Below are 22,372 nucleotides of genomic sequence, written 5' to 3'. Positions count from 1 at the left end.
GTCATCTAAGTAACGTAAGAATTCAAAAGCTGCATAGAATTTTAGAAGCAACTGCTTACACCATTATTAATATAAAAATAACAAGCAAACTCAAGAATGTATTGAGATTTCTCTGGTAAACAAGCTCTGCCTCTCCAGGTTTTGGTCATCTTAATACCAACAAATGTTAGCGGTCCAAGAATCTGGGGTAGCCCAACCTGTATGTGTGAATCTTTGAAGCAGAGAAAATTCTATTTTATAGTTAGAGCAGACCTAAATTCACTAAATAGTATATATCTGTTCACTTTGCTTAAGTTGTATAGACATAGCCCAGAATGTTTTGTAAAGATTTGCAATATGGTGTTTGGAATGTGCAGAATATAAATCACATTTTTTACCACCTTCTTGGCATATGCTTACAATGAACATTATATTTTGTTCATGTTTTGCATGAACTAACAGATAAAAAACTAAAAAGAAGTTGTGTGTGTCTATATATATACACACATACATATATATGTAAATATACATATAGACACACACGCACAAACATATATGTCCTTTAAAATGAACCATATGAAAGGTGTATAGAAGAAGATATATTATCTCAATACAATCAAATCATCTTTTATACTTTCCTGGGGATTAGACTAAAATGTAGCAAATAAGGGAAAAGATAAACTGAAAGAAAGTAGCTACTCAGTTGCCAGAACAATCTTCACAAATAATTTGTACTTATTCCTAAAGTTTTTCTCCTTATCTGAAAAAGTAAGATTTGATGAAGGAAACTAGAAGCATACATGGTTAGAGCAGCCCATTAGAGAGGAGGGGTTCTTTTCATTCTATTAAATGGATTATAAGAAGCTCTAGGACTATTTCAATCTGACTAGCTTCTGCCACCACCACTTTTACCATTCAAGTAGATAATTATAGTGCCTAATGGGCTGAAATAGTGCTGGAGTCCTCCTGGCTCTCTGATTTTTTTCTCCTTGGGTTTGATCACTTTACTTCTGAAGACCCACTCCTTCCCCTGGACTTCTCAGAGGCTAGCTTTCTTTTCCCAAGCTCTAGATTTAACTTACCTCTGGAATTGATGGAGGGAAGAAATACCAAAAGATACGGAAATTGCTCACAGAAGTGTGGTGTAAATTGTGGGAAATTCTCAAATATTTAGCAAGAGGGGTTCAGTGGGAGACTAATAGGACTGAGGAGTGAAAATTGTGGAGGAAATATAAATTGCGATAACAAGATTTCACTGTATTTCAATAGCAAAAGCACTTACCTTCATTTTTGGAGAGTCAGAAATTAACTGCCTTTCTTAGATGGATTTTCCAACTGCAATTCCACTGATGCTAGGAATTTTTTCTCCAGAGTTTATTTGCATATTTATGCAAAAACAAAGTTCTTACTTTTATTCTAGTTTCATTTTCTTCTTCAATTTAAGAATTCCCCCATAATTGAATTATAAAGATTAAAAGTTGGCAGATACTAGAGTATAAAATTACACCTTAATTAGCTTTTTCTTTTTCTCACATATGCTTGCAAAGCACAGATTTATGTATCAAAACACTGGTGATTCCAAGTCAAGAATGTATCCCATTCAATTATTTGGGAGGAGAGAGAAAAATAAAGAAAAAAAGTAAAGATTTTAATATAAATAGTGAATATTTTTAATATTTTCCTAAATAGATGCTAGAAATCATTTTCTTAGAGAAAGAAAGTTGGCATTGTAAAGTTTCCTTGAATTCCTTGAATTAACCAAGTCTCCACAGCAGTTATTTTCAGCAAGTTTGCAAAAGAAGCATAGTTTGAAACATCTTTGATCTGGATTTTGAACCTCTTTACTTGAACTGATGTAACTGCTGCTGTAAATTTTTTTAATTGACATTATTTCATTATTTTCAACAATTGTGAGATTATTATCTCACCCTCCCCAGAAATTTGGAACATAAAAAAATTGATTACGTTTTTGGATGCAGTAGATAAATGGTATCATTTTGCCACCAATAAAATGTAAACTGATAAATTCTTCATTCAATTATTAATAGATAAAAGTAACATATGTGACCAAATTTATAGTTTCTTCAATTCAGTGGTCCTTTTTTTTCCTGAATACATTTGTCATCAGGAATAAAGTGAAATATCAAGTTTTAAAGTAGGAGATTAATTTGTATTTATTATTATTATCATTATTATTGATGTTTAAGCGAATTGTCACGAAAAATTGTATTATCACACAAAAAAATGAGCATCTGCAAAATTAATAGCCTAAAAACACTAGGAGACTGTCAATTGCTAACTAACTCTAGAAGTCATAATAACAACCATGTAAACTATTAACAAGTCAAATAATTTACCCTGTACTTTTTTAAAATTAGAAGATTGGCCTAAATGAGAAGACCTAGGCTCCCAGCCCTTTTTTCCTTTTTATAGTGATTTCCTCAGCCTCCTTTGACTTTGATTGGTAGGATGATTTTTACTTCCACTACAAAGCAAACTTAACAACACATTGTTACTTTTATCTTTATTATTGTTTCTACATGCCCACTACACACCATTAGTAGTATTACTAATAACAAACTGACGATTCTACTTTTCCTAGAAACTGAAGTTTATTTCTCTTGATAAGTACCCTGTACCTTATGAAATAATAGAACTTTAACATTTTGGGGGATGATTCCTTCTCATGCCCTTCTGTCCCCTCACCTTTATCATACTCACAATGCAGGCAGTAAATGACTGCACTTGGGAAGTGGTTCAAGTGTTCAAAGAAGTTCAAGCATTGTTTATCAGAGAGTTCCCCATAGCATGAACAAAGGCACCTTGTTTCACACTTTTCCCATCCTATGATGATTTAGTTCATGCTTCCAGTTCTTTAGTTAACAGCAAAGATTTTATTGCCAGGGTAATTATTCACCTTTGGAGATTAGGGCAACTATGAGGTACCCAGCAGAAGGTGCAACTGGAAGAACCATCTTATGTCAACAAATAACAAACACTAACCTCTTTGTGCGATTATTACTCAAGAGTTAACCTCTTTATGTGACTAGTACTCAATTATATGATTACAGATTTTTATGTCAGTAAATATTGTGAAGGGTAAAATCAAAGCTGCTACAAAAGTCTCTTTGATAATTATATACCTTACTAGCAATGTGGCTTCTGTAGCAATTCCACTAGCAGGTAGCTGTGAAACCTGAAGGAAATCAGGATATAGACATATGCTCCTTGGTTTATTGAAGGGTCACTAAGATAGGAAAGATGACCTGAAAGACAGCTGGATTGGACAGTCTTCTCCAGATGAAAAGAAAAAAGTTCCAAAGGACTAAGAATTTTTTTTTCATGAAGAAAACAAATATAATTCCAGAAAATTTTTCAAGTAACTAGAGACATTTTTTTAAAAAAACAAAACCTAACTGTTTAGCCTTTGAAAGGCTCTTAAATTGTTTTTTTTTTCTAATTAATACTTGTAGACAATCTAAGATCACTGCTTTCTTAAAGGTGCATAAAACTGAAAAATATGCACTGTTATTTCAAGAGTATTGTATTTATGGTAAAATGTCTTTGATATCTAAATATTTGATATTTGCTAAATTTTATTTAATTTGTTATTCATATTAATAAAATCACATTAAAATTGAACATTTCCAACTTGTTCAGAGTTTGTCATTATGCAAGTCTTTGAGTTTCTTGTGGGAAAACTTCTCTTCATTTAAGCTGTTAATTAGAGCGCATGCCTGTAATCCTAGCACTCTGGGAGGCTGAGGCAGGAGGATCGCTTGAGGTTAGGAGTGCGAGACCAGCTTGAGCAAGATGGAGACTCCATCTCTACTAAAAACAGAAAAATTAGCCAGTCATGGTGGCACATGCCTGTAGTGTCAGCTAATTGGGAGGCTAAGGCAGGAGGATCACTTAAGCCCAGGAGTTTGAGGTTGTTGTGAGCAAGGCTGACGCCATGGCACTCACCCGGGCAACAGAATGAGACTATGTCTCAAAAAAAAAAAGAAAAAAGAAATGTCTTAATAAAAAATAATGTTGCTGCCAGAAGATGCAAAAAAAAAAAAAGTTGCAATTAGCTATATATGTATGTATATGTATACTTATGCTTAATATTATAGCATATAAAAAATTAAATAATTTCATTTACTAGCAACAGCTGATAAACTGAACAATAATCTATGAGTACAACAGTACTGTACACTGTTCTGCTACTTAATTCAGAGACCAAATCCCCAAACAATTGATATTTCAATGGCTACTAAACTAGAAATGCAACAATTATCATAGTTTAATATCAACTTCAAAAGACAAAATGTGTAATTATTGAGGTTACACATTTTCTGCAATTTCCTATGACTATAAGATCTTATAATGTTTTTTAAGAACAAAGAATTTCTTAAATATTTTTTAAAAACCAAGAATTTCTTAAATATTTTTAAATGTGTCTGCCTTAGTGTGTTTGATTTTACAATGGAAATTGTGTCAATGGCTTTTTCTGTTCCCCTTTCATATGTGACTTTGATTTTATTTTATTTTATTTTTTATTTTATTTTATTTTATTTTTTGAGACAGAGTCTCACTTTGTTGCCCGGGCTAGAGTGCCGTGGCATTAGCCTAGCTCACAACAACCTCAAACTCCTGGGCTCCAGCAATCCTCCTGCCTCAGCCTCTCAAGTAGCTGGGACTACAGGCATGTGCCACCATGCCCAGCTAATTTTCTCTCTCTCTCTCTCTCTCTCTCTCTCTCTCTCTCTCTCTCTCTCTCTCTCTATATATATATATATATATATATATATATATATATATATATATATTAGTTGGCCAATTAATTTCTTTCTATTTATAGTAGAGATGGGGTCTTGCTCTTGCTCAGGCTGGTTTCTAACTCCTGACCTTGAGCAATCCGCCCGCCTCAGTCTCCCAGAGTGCTAGGATTACAGGAGTGAGCCACTGTGCCTGGCCTATTTTTGTTTTAGATAGTAACAAAAATGACTTAGAAGAGGCCATTCTAGGCTTAGTAAATATTTAGAGTTTGATAAAGCCAAAGAATATAATTCACAAAGACAATTTTCCACTTCAACTATGCTTAAGTACCTTATTAAGAAAAACAATCCCATTATTTTTGAGTAATTTAAAATTAAAACGATGGTTTAAGGGCTTTTGAAGTCTGAATAATGCTAAATTTAAGCCTTTTAAAACAAACAAATTTTCTAAAATGTAATAAATCATGTCAAACCAAGTTTCAGATTCAGAAAGTTTGGGTTTTTATCCCCAAAGAATAAGAATCTAGATAAGAAAAGAAAAAAATAGAGTTAAGAAATTAAAAAATTAAATTAAAAAAAAGAGAAAGTTTGGGTTTGATTCCATATGCCCAGAACAATGAATAAGCCATAGGTGGTTCTAACTCTGTAACATTTATCTTTCTATTATTTAACTTTCTCAAAATCTATCCTCTTAGTAATCTTGTCTCATAAAATACAATATATCACTTTTCCAAACAAATCCCCTGTTTTCATCAAGAAAACAGGTATTAGCCGGGCGTGGTAGCTCACACCTGTAATCCTAGCACTCTGGGAGGCCGAGGCGGCAGATTGCTCAAGGTCAGGAGTTTGAAAACAGCCTGAGCAAGACCGAGAGCCCGTCTCTACTATAAATAGAAAGAAATCAATTGGCCAACTAATATATGTAGAAAAAATTAGCCAGGCATGGTGGCACATGCCTGTAGTCCCAGCCACTTGGGAGGCTGAGGCAGTAGGATCCCTTGAGCCCAGGAGTTTGAGGTTGCTGTGAGCTAGGCTGACACCACGGCATTCACTCTATCCTGGGCCACAAAGCGAGACTCTGTCTCAAAAAAAGAAAAAAAAAAAAGGAATCAGGTATTAGTGTAATGATTCTTAGCATTATGTCACACTAATTTTTTCTAGCTAATTTACAATTAATCAGAATTGTTTTGACTACATTGACATGAGTCAAGTACAATCCCCATTTTATTGAACATGATTGCCCTATGCCACAGATTTATAAAATTTATACAAAACTTTATATTACAGAAGTAACTTTTTTCAGTGTTTTATTTTGTTTTAGGATGCCAATATAAAATAGTTTAAGCGTGAAATTTAAAAATTTATCAAGATAACACAGTAAAACCCTGTCATAAACTGGCATGTTATAGCATAGATATAGACACAAAGTCATAAAATCTCTTCCAAAATATAATTATTTGTTTTTTAAAACTATATTTCATAAGTAACTGAAAAGATGAGTAATCTTCTGTCCCTACATTGTGCCCGATACCAGCCGTATCACTAACATGTGACTAAAATTGGCTGATTTTTTTTTTTTTTTTTTACTGAATTGATTAGTGGTTTCAACTTTGTATGGAAACAGACCGAAAAGCCTTGACATCATAGAAAGAAGACTCCAGAGCGAGCTTGGTTAAAAAGTGTATATACATACCACGAAGATCTACGCCATCACAATTGTTTAATTTGGACCCCTCCAAAATGCTGGCACTTGCCTCAGTTACCTCAGGACATAGAGCTGCTATCTTGGCCTGAAGTGGAAAGTTGTTCAAAACACAAGGTTATGGAGTCAGAGGAATATTTTAGGGGGAAATTTCATATCAAGGACTCCTGAAAATTATTCCTAAATATATCGATGTTCAGAGCCATGTTTCTTACATTAGTGTACCTGTCAGATTACCTGTCTTTTTGCTACATACCACCATGTAGTATTGTCTTTGTTAATACTTCCTAAACATTTTAGACAAATTATCACTGATATAATAATATATATTTGGAGTAAATAAATATTAGAGGAGAAAACCTCCAAATGTGGCCCAAAAAAAAGTTTTGCAGTTGAGTTTTCGTTATAAAATGTCATTTTGGGGAGAGGGAATGGAAACAGGAACTACCAGTAAACTGCTAAGAGTTTGTTCCAAGCTGGGTACAGTAGATTATGCCTGTAGTCTCAGCTACTTGGGAGGATGAGGTGGGAAGACTCATGAGGCCAGGAGTTCAAGGCCAGCCTGGGCAACATCGTAAGAGCTATGAGAATTCTGCTCTCAGTCATGTAGTTTCCAAAGATTATGCATTCTACAATTCTAGATTTTAAAATGGAAAAGGATATTAAAAATTTTCTAGTCTAACTCTTTCATTTGACAGAAAAAACTGAAGCCCTAAAGATTAAATGACTTCTTAAAGGTAATGTAATTTGTTGCCAAGACAAAGTGTTGAGAATAATGTTTTTTCTTGTTCTGAATTTTAAAATGCAAGTGTTCCATTTTAATTGTCACATATATTATAATACTTCAATTTTATTTCTTTTTAAAACATAGAAATTGAATACAATGTTATTACTAAAAAGTATTCATCTTTCTCTTGTTTATTTTTAAGCTAGAAGGGAAATCAAAATGTAGAACAAATTATGATGGATTTGTCAAAGGAATAAATACCCTAGGTTTGGGGGCCAGTTCTACTCTCAACCCCCAAATATATAGTTTTTTCTGCCCTAATGGGACATATATTGAAAAATTTTTTTCCAGAAAAGGAACATTTGACAATAAAATTTTGGGGTAAGACGTTTTTCCTAAATAAATATAACCATCTTGTTTCAATAATTTATAATTCAGTCAGGTGCAAGAATAAGGACTATATACGTTTCTCTCTTTAAATGAGAAGCTGGGACACAAGTGGTTTGAGGTGGGGAAGAAATGATAAATCTTAAAACTCAAATGACAAGTTCCTTCTGGCTGGAGAGTGAGACAAGGAAAACCACACAACCTCAGATGGTATAATCTATAAAGACAGTGATAAAGTGACTACTTCATAGATGAAGATTAGACAACTTGAACTTGCTCTTAAACTTAACAGGGGAACCCCTGCATGTGAGAGGGAAAGGAAGGACCATATTTGAGCGTAATATGTAGTTGCATTTAGACCTAAGGAAAGGCTATCAAAATGAATTTTTGAGCGGTTCTCCATGGTAACTTTAATGAGTCTACATTTCAACTTTCTGTGTTCTCAACACTATCTACAGCCCAAACACATGCAGCATCTGCCAGTCATGTCCATGCATTCCCAGTGTCCCAGCCCAGTGCTCTGCCTCTGAGCTCAAAAAGCCCCTTGCTTGCCAGGGATTAACCATGTCCGGAAGGCTCTGGAAGAGGTCTGTTGGGCAGCTGCTGTTGATAAGAGGCCTCTTGTTGGACTGGCGACCAGGAGCTGTGGGAAACCCAGAAACAAAAAGGCTCAGATAGGAACAGCAGCAAAGATACCAGCTCCCGAGTACTGGTCATGAACTAGGAAAAGAATTAGGAGTTCCTCCCTCCTCTCCGCCAAATCCTACAGTTGGAAAAAAATGAACATCTCCACCAGAACCCCACCCCAAGTAAAGTTTACTAGCTATCTCATTCTCAGGAATGAGTTAATAATTAATTCATTAATGCAATTAGGCAAGCATAGTTGTAAAACAACCCTGCTGACATATAGAGATGTGTTTTACCTTTAATTACAGGGAGAAAATAGGCAACTTGGAGTTAGAGCACCTAACTTGAAGAAGAAATTAGGAAATAACAGTCCCTCCCTGCCACACCCATCATTCCCCACCCATGCTACCTAAAACCCCTTTGCATTGTGGGCTTTATTTTTCATTTTTAAAATTTTATTTTAAATTAGGTCCTCAAGAAAGAAGCTGGCATTTTCTTGTTCTTTTCAGGGTTGTCTGAGAAATGCTACATCAATGGGCATCTAAGAAAAAAATAGGAAAACAAGCTCTTCATTTTGTTTTTGAATCAATACCCGAAATAATGACCAGAAGCAAAACTCCACCGGTGCGTCAGCAAGCAGGATGCTCGGCCCTTCGGCTTCATCCTTCCCCTCCGGTCTGCCTGCAGCTCTCGGCCGCCGCTCCAGGCCACTAGAGCAGGTAGATAATGTAGGACAGAATGACCAGGCCTATGATGGCGAAGAACATCAGGATGAAAATATCAAGCATCGTGCAGTCCCAGGCCCTGGATTCTGGAAAACTGTGAGCTGTGAGCACGGAGGTTGCAGTCAGGGGAGAGAAATGGCTCCTCTTCCCTCCACCGCTCGGCCTCGGCCTTTCCCCTCCCCCTCCCGGGCCTGAGACTGAGGGATGCTGCGGCCCCGCCGGCGGCTCGCCCCCCACCGACACTCGGCGCGGCCAGCCAATCGCAGCGCCCAGGGTGGGTAACCGGGGAACTGCTGGATCTAGACCAGACCGCACCGAGGAGGCTCAGTTTCTCCCCGAACCCAGTCCCACCCCTTTGTGTCTAAATGGAGTCTGCCTGCTGTGCGTGTAGGAGGAGGTAAGACCTCTCTCCGGATCCCCCGGAATCAATCCTCCTGACTGCCGCCGCCTCCCTTTTTCCTCTCGCATCACACATATCTGGCAAATTATCTCAGAAAAATAATGGTTGTGAGTTGGGTGGGTCATTGGCAAGTTCTAAAGGTCACATTCTGGGGGTGCACGGACAAAGGTCTCCTGTGGATCTCAGCTGGCATGGGGGGGGTGGAGCTCACCTAACTGGGATTCCTATACTGCACCAGGTACTGCACAGCCCGGTGCTGCACCGCGGTGTAATTTCAGCCTCCCTCCAAGTTGTCCATACACGGGGCTCAGAGATGGTCAGGGACCTGCCTAATGTTTCATAGCTTAGAAATGGCGGGAACAGAGATTCAAAACTAGGCTTGCAGACTCCGAAGTCCATATTCCTTTTTTTTTTTTTTTAAGACAGGGTCTCACTCTGTCCCTGGTGCTAGAGTACAGTGTTGTCATCATAGCTCACAGCAACCTCAAACTCCTGAGCTGAAGCCATCCTCCTGCCTCAGCCTCCCCAGTAGCTGGTACTGCAGGCATGCACCATAACACCCAGCTAACTTTTCTATTTTTTGTAGAGATAGGGTCTCATTCTTGCTCAGGCTGGTCTCAAACTCTTGACCTCAAGCGATCCTCCCGCCTCAGCCTCCCAGTGTGCTAGGATTACAGGCATGAGCCACACCATCCGGCCTCCAAAGTCCATTTTCTTTCTCATGCCCCAGGTTGGCTCACCTGTGAGTCTGGAAGGCCCCTCCTCTCTGCCTGCCTTTTGTTCCCCTGGCTCCATTTGCAGGTTGAGCACTGAGGTCTCTCCTCTATGTGTTCCTTCACCTCTCAGCAGTCACTACCCAGGTTTTGTTTCCTCTCGTATCCTCTTCCGAGAGCTCAGCACAATGTTACACACTGAGGAGACACTGAAGACACTCAGGCCCATCCCTGTGCAGGAAGTGTCTAGAAATGCAAATTCAAGTGGTTTCCTCTGAAGAGGAAAGGATTGACATTATTGGTTCTTTCTTAAGACTCAGTTATGTCTTGTGTTGTTTTGTGTCTTTTTGTAAGCCTCAATTATTTCCTGTTAAATTTTCCTGGGACATCTCTGAGGGCTAGTTTCCTTGGCGGACACCCCAAATAGTTCTTTTGAAGGGCCTGGGGTTAAGACATTAGTAAGCCCCCTCATCATGCTAGACCTCAGGAACTCAGGCTGCTTCTAGAAGGGTCTAGAAACACCTCCCATTGGCTGGTCCCCAGGCAGCAGAGCATAGAGCCTTCTGTGAGACTTGGCACTGAAGCCCCCCAGGGCAGACTGCCCCTCAGATGGCTCTGAGGGTGAATGAAGCCTCTTGGGGGGGCTGCAGCCCTGCAGAGGGGGGCATGCTAACAGGATGCAAGATCTACCAGCTAATTCCCCTCCATCGGGAAAACATTAGGCAGCGGCTCCTTTGGGTAGGGAGTGGGTGTCAGCGCTGCCTAGTACTTCCCACGCTGCTCCAGCTCTGCTAGCTCGGACCATCGCTTTCTCCTGATTAGCCCTTTTTCTCTCCACCATTCTGTAATCCCAAGGCCAGAGAATGCTTCAATTCTGAGCCCCAGGTGGGAAATGCCCCTCTCCACAGCGGGTGGGACATGAGGCTGGAGCAGCCCTGAGTGGGGGCGGAAGGGACTGGATCCCAATGTCCTCTTCCCAGCCCTGCTGAGCAAGAGGGGAGGTCACCAGCCTTTTGGCCACAGGTCACAGACCCTGGGCACCTGAAACAAGGTATGGAGCATGGGAGACATGAATATCAGAGCTGCCACGGTCAACAGGCCCGCCATGGCGAGGTGGCCCCGAGTGGGACTGCGTGCATCATGCATCCATTGAGGCACCTAAGGCCCCGGCCCTGCCACTGGCTGCACAACTTTCAGCAAACCCCTGTGCCTTTCTGGGTCTCAGCGAGCCCTGTGTAAGGACGCCAAGGGACTTACTTCTCTCACATAGCTGTTATTAATAGAAAGATGGAAGGAAAAAATATGTTAAAGATCACATTCAGAAGGTATTGCGAACAGCGCTTTGGCATGCCTGCCAGGCTGCCTTATCGATGGGTTTATCCAGATCCTGCCCCACTGCAAATGTCCTGTCATTTCATCTTTCAAACCTGTGTTGAGCTTCCACTACCTGCCAGGCAGTGGCCAAGTGCTAGAACTGCTCCCAAGCTGGGCTCATTCATTCATTCAACAAATATTGGAGGAGCAGCTCCCTACAGCCCCCTGGGCTGGTACTGGGGATCTAAAGATGAATTAAGACTCATCGCCTGCCCTGGGCCCACCAGCTAGTGGGGGGACAGGCGGCAAGCGGAGATGGGGAGCTCAGGGAGGCTTGTGGGAGTGTCACCAAGTTGGGTAGAGAGGAATGAGTAGGTAGAAGCCAGAAGCAGGCTTGTGGGAGATTCTCCACTACAAGGAAGTAGATGCCAAGGAGGAAGTAGGTGCCAGGGGCAGAGCAGTCATTCTCTCCCTGCGGGGCTGCAGGGCTCCCAGGAGGGCAACGGGCCAGTGCCCTCAAGCAGACAGGACACACGTGCACGCAAGCGCGCACACACACGCATGCGTAGCACCACTTCAGAGCCAAAGAGGAAACCAAGTCCGCAGGTAAAAATTATACTTTTATTTGAGTCACCAGGAGATTCACTTGTGGTTCAAGTCAAATGTTCAGAATCATAACAGGCCAGAAAGATTTGATCCCGAGCACAAGCCCACGAGGGAGAAGACCAGACAGACCAAGATAGGACGACACCCCCATATAAAAAGATGAATGGACGGCTGTACACACACGATGACATGTTTGGACACAGGCAAGTTTCACACGGTCATTTCTTTTTAAATACAGGTTTGTGGGGTGGTGTTTTGTTTTTTCCAGCTATAAAAAGGGGGCCAAAAGTGCATATGTGAGGGGGGGAAAGGCAGAAATTAAGCAGTAAAGTAGTTTTCCCTGGAGGGACATGAGGGGAGAAAACAGGAAGCAGAGTTGGGAGAATTCACTTTTCTCACCATGGGGCTTGCACTTCATTATTGGTCCACGAAAGTTAAATTCACATTCTAGTTTTGCTGCACCTTTCCCAAAAGACCTCTGTGAACTACAGAAAAGACCAGGGGTTCAACCCAGCCCTTGAGGTTCTGTGCTCTTCCAGGGATGGATGGATGGTTCTAGCAAGGAACAAGGATGCCCAGTAAGTAGCCCCTGGGTCCCTCAGCACCAATGTGACAGTCCCTCCTCTCTCTGGGGGTGTATAAGAAAATGGCCCCTATTTCTAGGATGTGAGGAGTTGAGGCAGGGGCCGGCAGCAAGATTCCAGTGGCCGGCTTACCTCATTTGGGAAGGAAGATTAAGCTGAGTGACAACAGGCTGCTGCTTGCTGCTGGGAGGTGGGACCTCCACCCACGTACTCACCACTTCCCCAACTACAGGTCCTTGAACAGGATGTGTCCCTGACCCTTGGTCCCCAAATCCACATTGTGCTTTGAGATCAGGAGGAAGTGGAATGCACCAGCGAGGCCTCCCCCGAGGCTGCCAAGATTGCTTGTCATCCCCAAATTGCCCCATGTAAGACACCCCTCCACCCTCACCTAGGCTGGGGCCAGCAGGGAAAAGGGGCTGTGCAGGCAGGGGCTCCTCACGCACAGGCCTTTCCTCAGTTTCTGATATGGGGCAAATCCTCCCAAATCAGCTCACAAGCAGTTGACAGAAACACCCACGGTGACTCGACTGCTGAATGGACTGACACCTTTGGGCCCCTTCCGTCACCTGCAGGGTACAGGTGTGCAAAGGGACAAGATGTCAGCTGTGGGGCCTGGATGGACTCGGACGAGGATGGGAGGAGGGCTCAGAGATGAATAAAATCCGGCAAGGGCCGTCACGGCCGCGACGAGCGGAGGGAAGGAACTGGACATAGCACCACGCTCCCTTCCCTGTCCCGGAGCCTGTGCTTCTAAGTTTGCAGCCGGGACCCGCTCCCTTGCTTCGGGGCCTTTATGTAAGCGGGGGGCAGGGAGGATGTCAGGGGGGAGTGTCTGCAGGGAGAGCCCCCAGAGTGAGGCACCCACAGTGTGGGTGACACAGGGTCTTCCTGGCACCTTACCCCACAGCCCCAGACTCAGAGACTGGAGCCAGGGAGCCTCCCCCGCCTCTCCCAGGAAGCTGCAGGCCCAGGTCAGCCCCCACCACCCCCTCCTCTGCCCAGCACACTGTGCAGGGCCCTCCCCTCTCGCTGTGGGTTTTGAGGAAAACATCAGGGAAAACGGGTCTGTGTGCCCTTACACGCCCGCACCTGCACATACGCGTCTCTCGCCCTCACGCGCACACACACGCACGCCTGCCAGACACTCACAGACACACCCCGGCCACACCCAGGTCTCGGGGACAGAGAGCTCCTGCGGGCCCTGCGCTGCTCCACGCGCACGTGGCATCAGGCCGGACGGGGAGGCCGGGAAGGACCCGAGACACCTTCCCGGGAGGAGCGCCCACCTAACCCACTGCCGGGCGGGAGTGGGGAAAAAGGGCTATGGGAGAGAACACCCTGTTCCGTCCTGCCTGCAGCTGTTGTAAAGAAAGGCAAGACCTTGACCCAAGCTGTGCTTCTTGGGGAGTTCTTCACTCCCCCTTGGGCTGTGTGGGCAGGAGGGCAAAATCACAGTGAGAAGGAACGTGTGGGGGACGAATTCATGCCAACACGGGAACTCCGCTCTCCTGCCGCCGCCCTGGGGGAGGGACAGCCTGGGGAGGAGGCCTCTGGTGGGCCAGGAGCCCCCTCTTAAGAAGAGCAGTGAAGCCCATCGCGCTGGGCCCTGCACAACAGGGACAAAGGGGTAGTCCCGCTCTGGGGGGCGTATGGAGGCCCTGCCCTGGGGTCCTGGGAGTGTGGGGTTCGCCCAGCCCTGGAATGTGTGGGTGTGTGAGGGGCTGGGCAGGAGGCTGAGGCGAGAGAAGACAGAGGCAGGGAGGCCGGGGAGCCAACGGGTCTCCCTTTGCAGCCCGGCCTCGGCCTGCCCCAGAGCGGCCCGCGCCTGTTCCATCCAGAGAGAAACCAGGAAGTCGGTCGAGGGGAAACCTGCCGGACCAAGGAGCCCACAGAAGTGGTAGAAGGCTTCAGTTGGCAAAAGAAGCTGGAGAAGGGGTGGGAATCACAAGCTGTCGCGGATTTTAAAAAACAGACACGGAGGGGTGGACGGGTCACGCCCAGGAAGCGAGGTGGGGGTGCCCGGGGCTCAGATGGCCTCCACGTAGTTGGCGGGCAGCATCCCCGTGTCGCCTGTGCGCTCCACCGTCCCGTACATCCAGCCGTCGTCGATCTGCTGCACGTTGACAATGGTGTCCCCGTCTTGGAAGGAGACCTCGTCCTCGTCGGCGGCGCTGTAGTCATACACGGCGCGGTACCGCTTCTGTAGGGGGAGCGCAGTCAGCCGGGGCCCTGGCCAAGGGCTCGCCGGCCAGCTCACCTGGTCTGGGCATGGCTTCCTAACTCTCCAGGACCCCAGGACAGAGCCCAGGGCAGCAGGGGGCCAGGGACGCGGCACCAGGCTCTCTCTCGCCTGTGTAACCCACCTTTTACAATGTACTTGGGTCTGCTAAGGGCCAGGTGCAGGGCGGGGCCTGAGGTCACATCAGCTCTGTCCCACCTCCCCAAACGGGATGCAGTAAGGTTCAACAGATTCAAAGCCAGGCAGTGTCTAAAAGTACAGCATACCCTGTTTGCTATTATTTGTATTATTATAAGCCCCAGTGTTTTTTTTTTGAAGCTATGATGAGTCTGGAAGAAGATTCCCAAGTTCAGGACAAAGACCTTTCCTTGGGAGAAAAATCTGCAGAGCATCTATCAGGTGCCACCTGCCAAACCTCAGCCAGAACCTTCTGCTGAAGCCCAGCTCTAGGAAATGTCCAGCAAAGGCATGTGACACCCACGTGTTCCCCAAGGTGGGCAACGTTCTGACTTCCTCTGACCTGCACTGCCCTCGACATCAGCTAGTCTCAGGCTCCGCAGGACACTGAAACCCACAGCCTCTGGGATAAGAGGTCACACTCATCACGGAGCGAACTCGGCGTCTCTCGTCTCCAACTCCGCCTTTGTCTGCATCCGGCCACGGCCTCCCAATGTGTCTCCTGCTTCCCGCTCAACTTCTACTGCCTCTTCGACATGGCTGCCAGAGTGATCTTTCAAAACCCAAGTCTAACCCCGTCGCTCTGCACAGATCGCCAGTCCCAAAGGCCTTCCTGTGACCTGCGAGTCCCTGCACAATCTGACCTCCTACCAGGCCTCCCTGCTAGTCCATGAACTTTCCTAGAATATTCCTGCTGCCTCAGGGCCTTTGCACTTGCTGTTCTCCTCGCCCCACTTACTCCTTCACCTGACTGAGGACTTTGCTCAAACCTCATGTCTTGACTCACCCTGCTGTCTTGCTTTGCAGCATGCGCCACAACCTCACCTTATGTTCTATACTTATTTACTGCATTCTTTTTTTTTTATTATTTTTTTATTTTTATTTTTTATTTTTTTTTTGAGACAGAGTCTCGCTTTGTTGTCCAGGCTAGAGTGAGTGCCGTGGCATCAGCCTAGCTCACAGCAACCTCAAACTCCTGGGCTCAAGCGATCCTGCTGCCTCAGCCTCCTGAGTAGCTGGGACTACAGGCACGCACCACCATGCCCGGCTAATTTTTTTTTTTTTTTTTTTTTTGAGACAGAGTCTCACTTTGTTGCCCAGGCTAGAGTGAGTGCCGTGGCATCAGCCTGGCTCACAGCAACCTCAATCTCCGGGGCTCAGTGATCCTACTGCCTCAGCCTCCCGAGTAGCTGGGACTACAGGCATGTGCCACCATGCCCGGCTAATTTTTTTGTATATATATTTTTAGTTGGTCAATTAATTTATTTCTATTTTTTTTGGTAGAGACGGGGTCTCGCTCAGGCTGGTTTCGAACTCCTGACCTTGAGCAATCCGCCCGCCTCGGCCTCCCAAAGTGCTAGGATTACAGGCGTGAGCCACCACGCCCGGCCTAATTTTTTATATATATATCAGTTGGCCAATTAATTTCTTTCTATTTATAGTAGAGACGGGGTCTCAATCTTGCTCAGGCTGGTTCTGAACTCCTGACCTTGAGCAATCCGCCCGCCTCGGCCTTGGCCTCCCAGAGAGCTAGGATTACAGGCGTGAGCCACCGCGCCCGGCTTTACTGCATTCTTGTTTGTATGACTGGAAAATAAGCTCCCAGAAGGAAGAGAGGTTGCAGCCTTGGGGCCACATGTGGCCTTCTGGATCCCTGAGCATGGCCTTTTGACTGAATCCAAATTTTACAGAACAAATCCTTCTAATAAAGGATTTTTCTACACAGGGATCTGGAGGGCCACCTGTGGCCTTGAGTCTGCAGCTTCCCCACCCCCTAGAGCCTCATCCTTCCGATGACCTCTTGGCTCCGCCTGGTGCCCAGACAGCACCGACACCCCTTGTGTGTGCCCAGGGCAGGAGGCTCTAGCGGCCACGTGTCTCAGGCTATTTTATTTCTCTGAATATGTGTGTCTCCCGCTTCTACATGAGCTACTTTGAAATCTCAGGCACCCGGCGCGGAGGAGCTCAGTAAGGTGGCTCAGCCACACCCATCAGTGGGACAAATAGCAGTCTTACAGAGGGAGGACTTCAACTATAAGGACGCGGTGAGCCTGATCCCGCCCCTTCCTACCTGTGCCCATTCATTTATTCAGCACGGTGGATGAGTCCCGCTGTGTCTGGCTCAGAGTAGGGGAAGCAAAGGAATGCTGCCCGGCCCCCGCAGAGCTCAGTCTTGCGGGGGACAGAGAAGTAAGCAAACACAGAGAAGTCTTTTACACTGGACAGAGTGCTCCAGGGGAGGCCAGTGGGGTGCAGTGACAGACAGCGTTAGGGGAGACCCACTTCATGTGGCATGGTTTGGGAGGGCCCCTCAGAGGCAGGGGCAAACAGACAAACTGAAGGACATGGGGGGTCCTCCTCATGGAGAGTGGGGAGCAGGGCAGGTCTGGAAGGCCCCGTGCAGAAAGGGGCTTTGTGTGTTCCCAGGGAGCCAGAGTAAGGAAACCTGGCCTGGGACGGCAGGGAGTGACTTGCCCGAGTGACTATGCCCAGGGCTGGGACACAGGGCCCCAATCCCAGCCAGGCTCTGTCCACTGCACCACACTTCCTCTCTGTTCACGGGGCTGACATCCCTGCAACCCACACAGGCAACAGGGGCCAGGGTCAAAGGGTCAGGAGATTCCGTGCGCTGTGTCCAGGGGGCCTTCCCTAAAGTCTGCCTCCCTCTGGCCTCTCCCCTCCAGCCCGGGCTACTCACCCCGCCGCCGCCCGGGGCGCTGCGCTGTATGGAGACAGGGGCCGCAGGCTCCTTGTAGCCACCATAGGACTGGGCCGCCGGCTGCTGGGGCTGCTGGTAAACTGCAGGGGGAGGCAGGCTCAGAGACAGCCCTGCCAACCCACCCTCCCAGAGCCCCAGAGCCCGCGTCACGCATTTGCACCACCCCCACCTGGCTCAGCCCCACTGCTCAAAGGCTTAAGTCCACGTGTGCACGCACTGCCGTATGTCCCACAGCAGGGCCGTGTGCCCCACCGCACGGGCGCCTGCCCTTGGGATGCCCGAGGCCCAGCGCAGGCCTGACCCTCGTGCTGACCTGGCGGTCTGGGAAGCAGTCGTCTTCCTGGGGAGGGCGTGTGTGCGTGCGCACATGTGGACGAGGCTTGTCCCACCTCCGCCGCACCCCCAGCCTAGCCCGGCCACAGGTGCCCTGCCCCACTCACCCGGGGCACTGATCGGGATGTGGTGGGGCTGCTGCTGCTCCGGGGGCCGCCGGTAGCTGCTGCCGTCCTGGGCGTCTCGGCGCTCCGGCTCCATGCCCTCGCCCCCGCTGGGGCCCATGCGGCTCTTCTCAAACTCCTCATGGTACTTTATCTGCAGGGGCAGAAGGCGCTGGGTGAAGGACCCCAGAGCAAACCAACCAGTCCCCTTCCGTCGGCACTCAAGATCCCGGTGGGAGAGATGCCCCCAGGGCTCCAGGCCGAGAGCCAGGCCTGTGCCCTTGCACCAAGTGCCTAACCTTGTCATGCCTCAGTTTCCACCTCTGCAAAATGGGACATCGGTATCTCCTTCAGGTGGTGTTGGAGGATGCAATGAGATGACAGATGTTAAAGGGCCACGAAAGCTGGAGCCTCACACAAATGTGAGTTGTCATCTGTCATTCTTATTTGCCCGCGGCAGGGGATCCGCCTGGCCAACAGTAAGCACAGCAGCAACTCTGCTTCTTGGGCTCTCACTACGCGCCAGGCGCTGCAGCAGGTGCTTCACATCACAGGCTCATTTGACCTCGTCAGCGCCTACGACGGGGACAGCGCAGTCCCCGTGTAACAGACAAGAAGGAAACAAAGGTGCTGGGCACAGTGGCCACATCTGTAATCCTAGCACTCCGAGAGGCCGAGGCAGGAGGATCACTTGAGGTCAGTGTTTGAGGTTACAGTGAGCAATGATGACACCACCGCAGTCTAGCCCAGATAACAGAGGAAGACACTGTCTCAAAAAAGAAGGAAACGATATACATATATAATGAGTGAGATGTGCACCATCTGGGGGATGGTCATGCTGGAGACTAAGACTTGTGGGGGGAGGGGGGAAATGGGCATTTATTGAAACCTTAAAATCTGTACCCCCATAATATGCCGAAATAAAAAAAAAAAAAACAAGAAGGAAACAAAGGCGCTGACAAGTGAAGTGAGTTGCCCAAGATCACGCAGGATCCAGGGCTTTGCTCTCCATCACTAGGTGCACATGTCACCGAGCCAGAGTGTAGGGATGCTCAGCCAAGGACCCAGACTGGGGACAAGAAATGCCGGACCTTTCCTGAGAAGGGGATGCTGTCTTTAGATGGGTTCCTCCTCTTGTTAGTTCCAAAGTGGGCAGAGAGAGGTCTAGAGAAGTCATGCACGCCATCGAGACCACCCACTGGGCAGGCATGTGAGGCTCCAACCCCTCCACCCAGCCTCTTGCCCCCACAGGGCACTGTTGGCTGCGGGGACCCCCACCTCTACACCGTCACACAGGAGTCTTAAATTGGGCCTCGTGTTGTTTGAGGACTGAGACTTGTGACTGCTCAGGGCCGGTGCATGAGCCACCAAGGTCAGGAGGGTTGGCGTGAGGCAGGTGCCATCCTGCAAAGTCGGGGGAGGGGAGGGAAGCTGCACTCTCCGCCCAGATCCTTGGGTGCTATGACAGAGGACTTGGCCAGTGCGGGGTGAGCCCCTGCCACCTCCATCACAAAGACCTAAGCAGGGTCGGCCAGAAGAATCACCCACCCCAACCACCAGAAAGGGACCTCAGGGCCAACTGGTCCCTTCGTGTCCCAGCTCCCAGCCCCAGCTCAACCTCCGGCCAACTGAGTCGGAAAGGAACAGTCCCTCATCCACCTTGTCCTCATGTTGAGTCCCAAGGTGGGGCCAGAGCACAGGCTCCGGGTTTCTCCAGCTGGATTCAGACCCTACCCAGCCGCGGTTCTCCTCCGCTTCCCACGCTCTGTGGCACCTCTTCCAGCCCTTTCCTCCTCCTACTTCTGCAGAACTGTCTGGATGACTTTCCGGGATTGTGCCAGACTCCCAAAGGGAAGCCTGTGAAGGTCTCCTGGATCCCAGCCAAGAGCTAGTCTCTGGAGAGTGACCAGCGGCTCCCTGGGGCTGGTGGCACCCTGGCCCTGCCGCCGAGGGCCTGCCATTCCCCTTCCTCTGCTGCTCAACATGGCGGGATGCCCTCAGCCTCCCGTCCAGCTCTCACCCATCCGAGCGGCGCTGGCCCAATGCTGGGCCAATAGGGGACAAAAGAAGAGACAGAGTCCTTACTCTCAGGCACCCGCATCTCAGGTGGGTTGTGAGGCTAGTAAGAGCCACACAAGACATGCAGATGGTAATGATCTGGGCCACCCCACTGAGTGTGGCCGACGTGACCCCCAGCACGTGGATGTGGGATGCTGCTCTCTGTGGGCACCCTGCACAATCCACGCCTTCCTGTGGCAGCCAGCGTGACAGGGAATGGAGCAGGGAAACCTGCTTCTGGAAATGCGGCATATACCCTGATCACAGGCAGCCTTGCCGTGTTCTCTGCTGGCCCTGCTTCCACGTTTACTGGATTCACTCTGTGCCCAGACCCCGGCCATCTGCTGGGGCCAAGAGGATGAATAAGGAGGGAAAGTGGGTCCCACCTTCGAGGTTGGTCTGTTGGGAAGGAGGTTCTGCAACAGCAAGATGGAAAAGCATGGGCTGTATTAACAGGGGACTGAGGTTCCTTCCTCCTGGAGTCAGGGGAAGGCCTCTTGGAAGACATGATCTTGGGGCTAAGCTCTGAAGGACAAGGAGGACTTGAAGGTGCAAATGGCAGGGAAGCACAGGTTGGGCATTCTGGGAGTTCAAGTGTGCCTAGGAGGGAGGGGCAGCAGGAGTCTTCAGGTGGCCAGAACTTAGGAAGGTGGGACAGGGTGGGGAGGAGGGAAGGGTTGACTCAGGTGCTCAGACGCAGACCCGGCCAGAAGGACCCATCCTCTGGACACATGACTCAAGCTGGGCCAATCAGAAGCCTGCAGAGATCTTTCCTGCATGAGCCAAGAGGAAGCAGGTGGAGTGCGCAGGTCTGGGGCCCCTGCTGTCCATCTTGCCCACCCCAGAGAGCGCTCATCTCAAGAACAAAGCCAAACAAGGACAGCGAATGACAGCCTGGTTGGTCCAACTGTGACATAAACAAGATCTCCTGGACTTCTCAGTCAGACGAGTCTCGGAGACTCACATACACATATCGTTGCCCCAAATGGCAAAACACCTCCAGCAGAACTACTTCTACTTACGGGGGCAGAAGCCTGGCCAGGCTGGAAACCCCTCGCTCCCACCAGGAAGGGCAGCCAGGCTCTCCCAGACACGGGCCAACCCCCGGCTCTCAGCTCCCTGGGACAAGGGCGACAGGTGAATCCCCCAACTCACCCCCTAAGTGTGCCCCGTCCACTGGCAGCGGGCAAACCTGGGGATGAGGGAAGGAGACACATGTAGCAGGCCCAGTTGACACACGTCCTACAGAGCAGCTCACTCAATCCTCCTCACAGGCTTCTTTTTTTTTTTGAGACAGAGTCTCACTCTGTTGCCCGAGCTAGACTGCAGTGGCATCAGCCTAGCTCACAGCAACCTCAAACTCCTGGGCTCAAGCAATCCTTCTGCCTCAGCCTCCCGAGTAGCTGGGACTACAGGCATGCGTCACCATGCCCAGCTAATTTTTTTATATATATTTTCTTAGTTAGCCAATTAATTTATTCCTATTTATAGTAGAGACGGGGGTCTCGCTCTTGCTCAGGCTGGTCTCGAACTCCTGACCTCGAGCAATCTGCCCGCCTCGGCCTCCCAGAGTGCTAGGATTACAGGTGTGAGCCACCGCGCCCGGCCTTCCCACAAGCTTCTGAGGTAGCATGCTATAGCCCTGGTGTCCAGAGAGGCTAAGGACCCTGTCAAGGTCCTGCAGACAAATGGTGGGGAAGGGAAGGGGTGAAGAAGAAGCTGGAGGCAGCCCACCCTCCCCACTTGGGGCGGTCTAGCCTTCTCTCATCCTTCAAGATCCATCTCAGCACCTCATCCCGGGGCTGCTCAGTGGCTCTAGCAACACCCAGGATTGGGCTGTGTTGTCTGTGACCGGTGTCCCCTACTGGACGGAAGCTCCTGGAAGGCGGTGAAGGAGCCAATTATTCTGATCCTGGGGCCCTCCACAGCACTACCCCCCCCCCCCGCCCCACCCCTCATGCCTCAGGGTGGTTCAACTGACTAGGACCCTCCCTGGAGATCCTGCAGCTATATTTCTTAGGATCTCATCTCCAGACTACGTGCTTCTGACTCAACTGGACTGTTTGTTAGAATCTACAAAACCAGGGCTGGGGTTTGGGAATATGCATTTTAAAAAAGCACCCCAGGTGAGCCTGAAGCCAGTCTGAGAACCAGAGGTCCAGGGCAGAAGTTGGCAAACTGTGCTCCTGGACCAAAGCCAGCCCACGCCTGT

The 22,372-nt window shown here is 48.0% G+C and overlaps 1 protein-coding gene and 1 long non-coding RNA gene across 2 annotated transcripts in view; both read right to left on the bottom strand.

Annotated features, from left to right (window-relative positions):
• Nucleotides 1–7,942: 7,942 nt before the first annotated feature.
• On the bottom strand, nucleotides 7,943–10,021 carry LOC105872124 (uncharacterized). Its single transcript, XR_001154445.3, has 2 exons — nucleotides 8,778–10,021; nucleotides 7,943–8,201 (listed from the first exon to the last, which is right to left on the bottom strand). It is a non-coding gene; the product is annotated as an uncharacterized LOC105872124 (long non-coding RNA).
• A 4,447-nt stretch (nucleotides 10,022–14,468) lies between these two features.
• LASP1 (LIM and SH3 protein 1) overlaps nucleotides 14,469–22,372 on the bottom strand; it is a 40,722-nt gene continuing 32,818 nt past the window's right edge. Inside the window, exons 5-7 of the mRNA XM_012765939.3 lie at nucleotides 18,106–18,256; nucleotides 17,645–17,745; nucleotides 14,469–14,730 (exon numbers count right to left, since the gene is read on the bottom strand). Coding sequence (XP_012621393.1) covers nucleotides 14,557–14,730; nucleotides 17,645–17,745; nucleotides 18,106–18,256 — 426 coding nt within the window. The 3' untranslated portion in view covers nucleotides 14,469–14,556. The remainder of the gene's footprint in view (nucleotides 14,731–17,644; nucleotides 17,746–18,105; nucleotides 18,257–22,372) is intronic.

This window comes from Microcebus murinus, chromosome 18, assembly GCF_040939455.1.
Source record: "Microcebus murinus isolate Inina chromosome 18, M.murinus_Inina_mat1.0, whole genome shotgun sequence".
Classification (NCBI taxonomy): Eukaryota; Metazoa; Chordata; class Mammalia; order Primates; family Cheirogaleidae; genus Microcebus; species Microcebus murinus.
The sequence above is the reverse complement of the archived record's forward strand: the minus strand, read 5'-3'. Positions and strand labels throughout refer to the sequence as shown.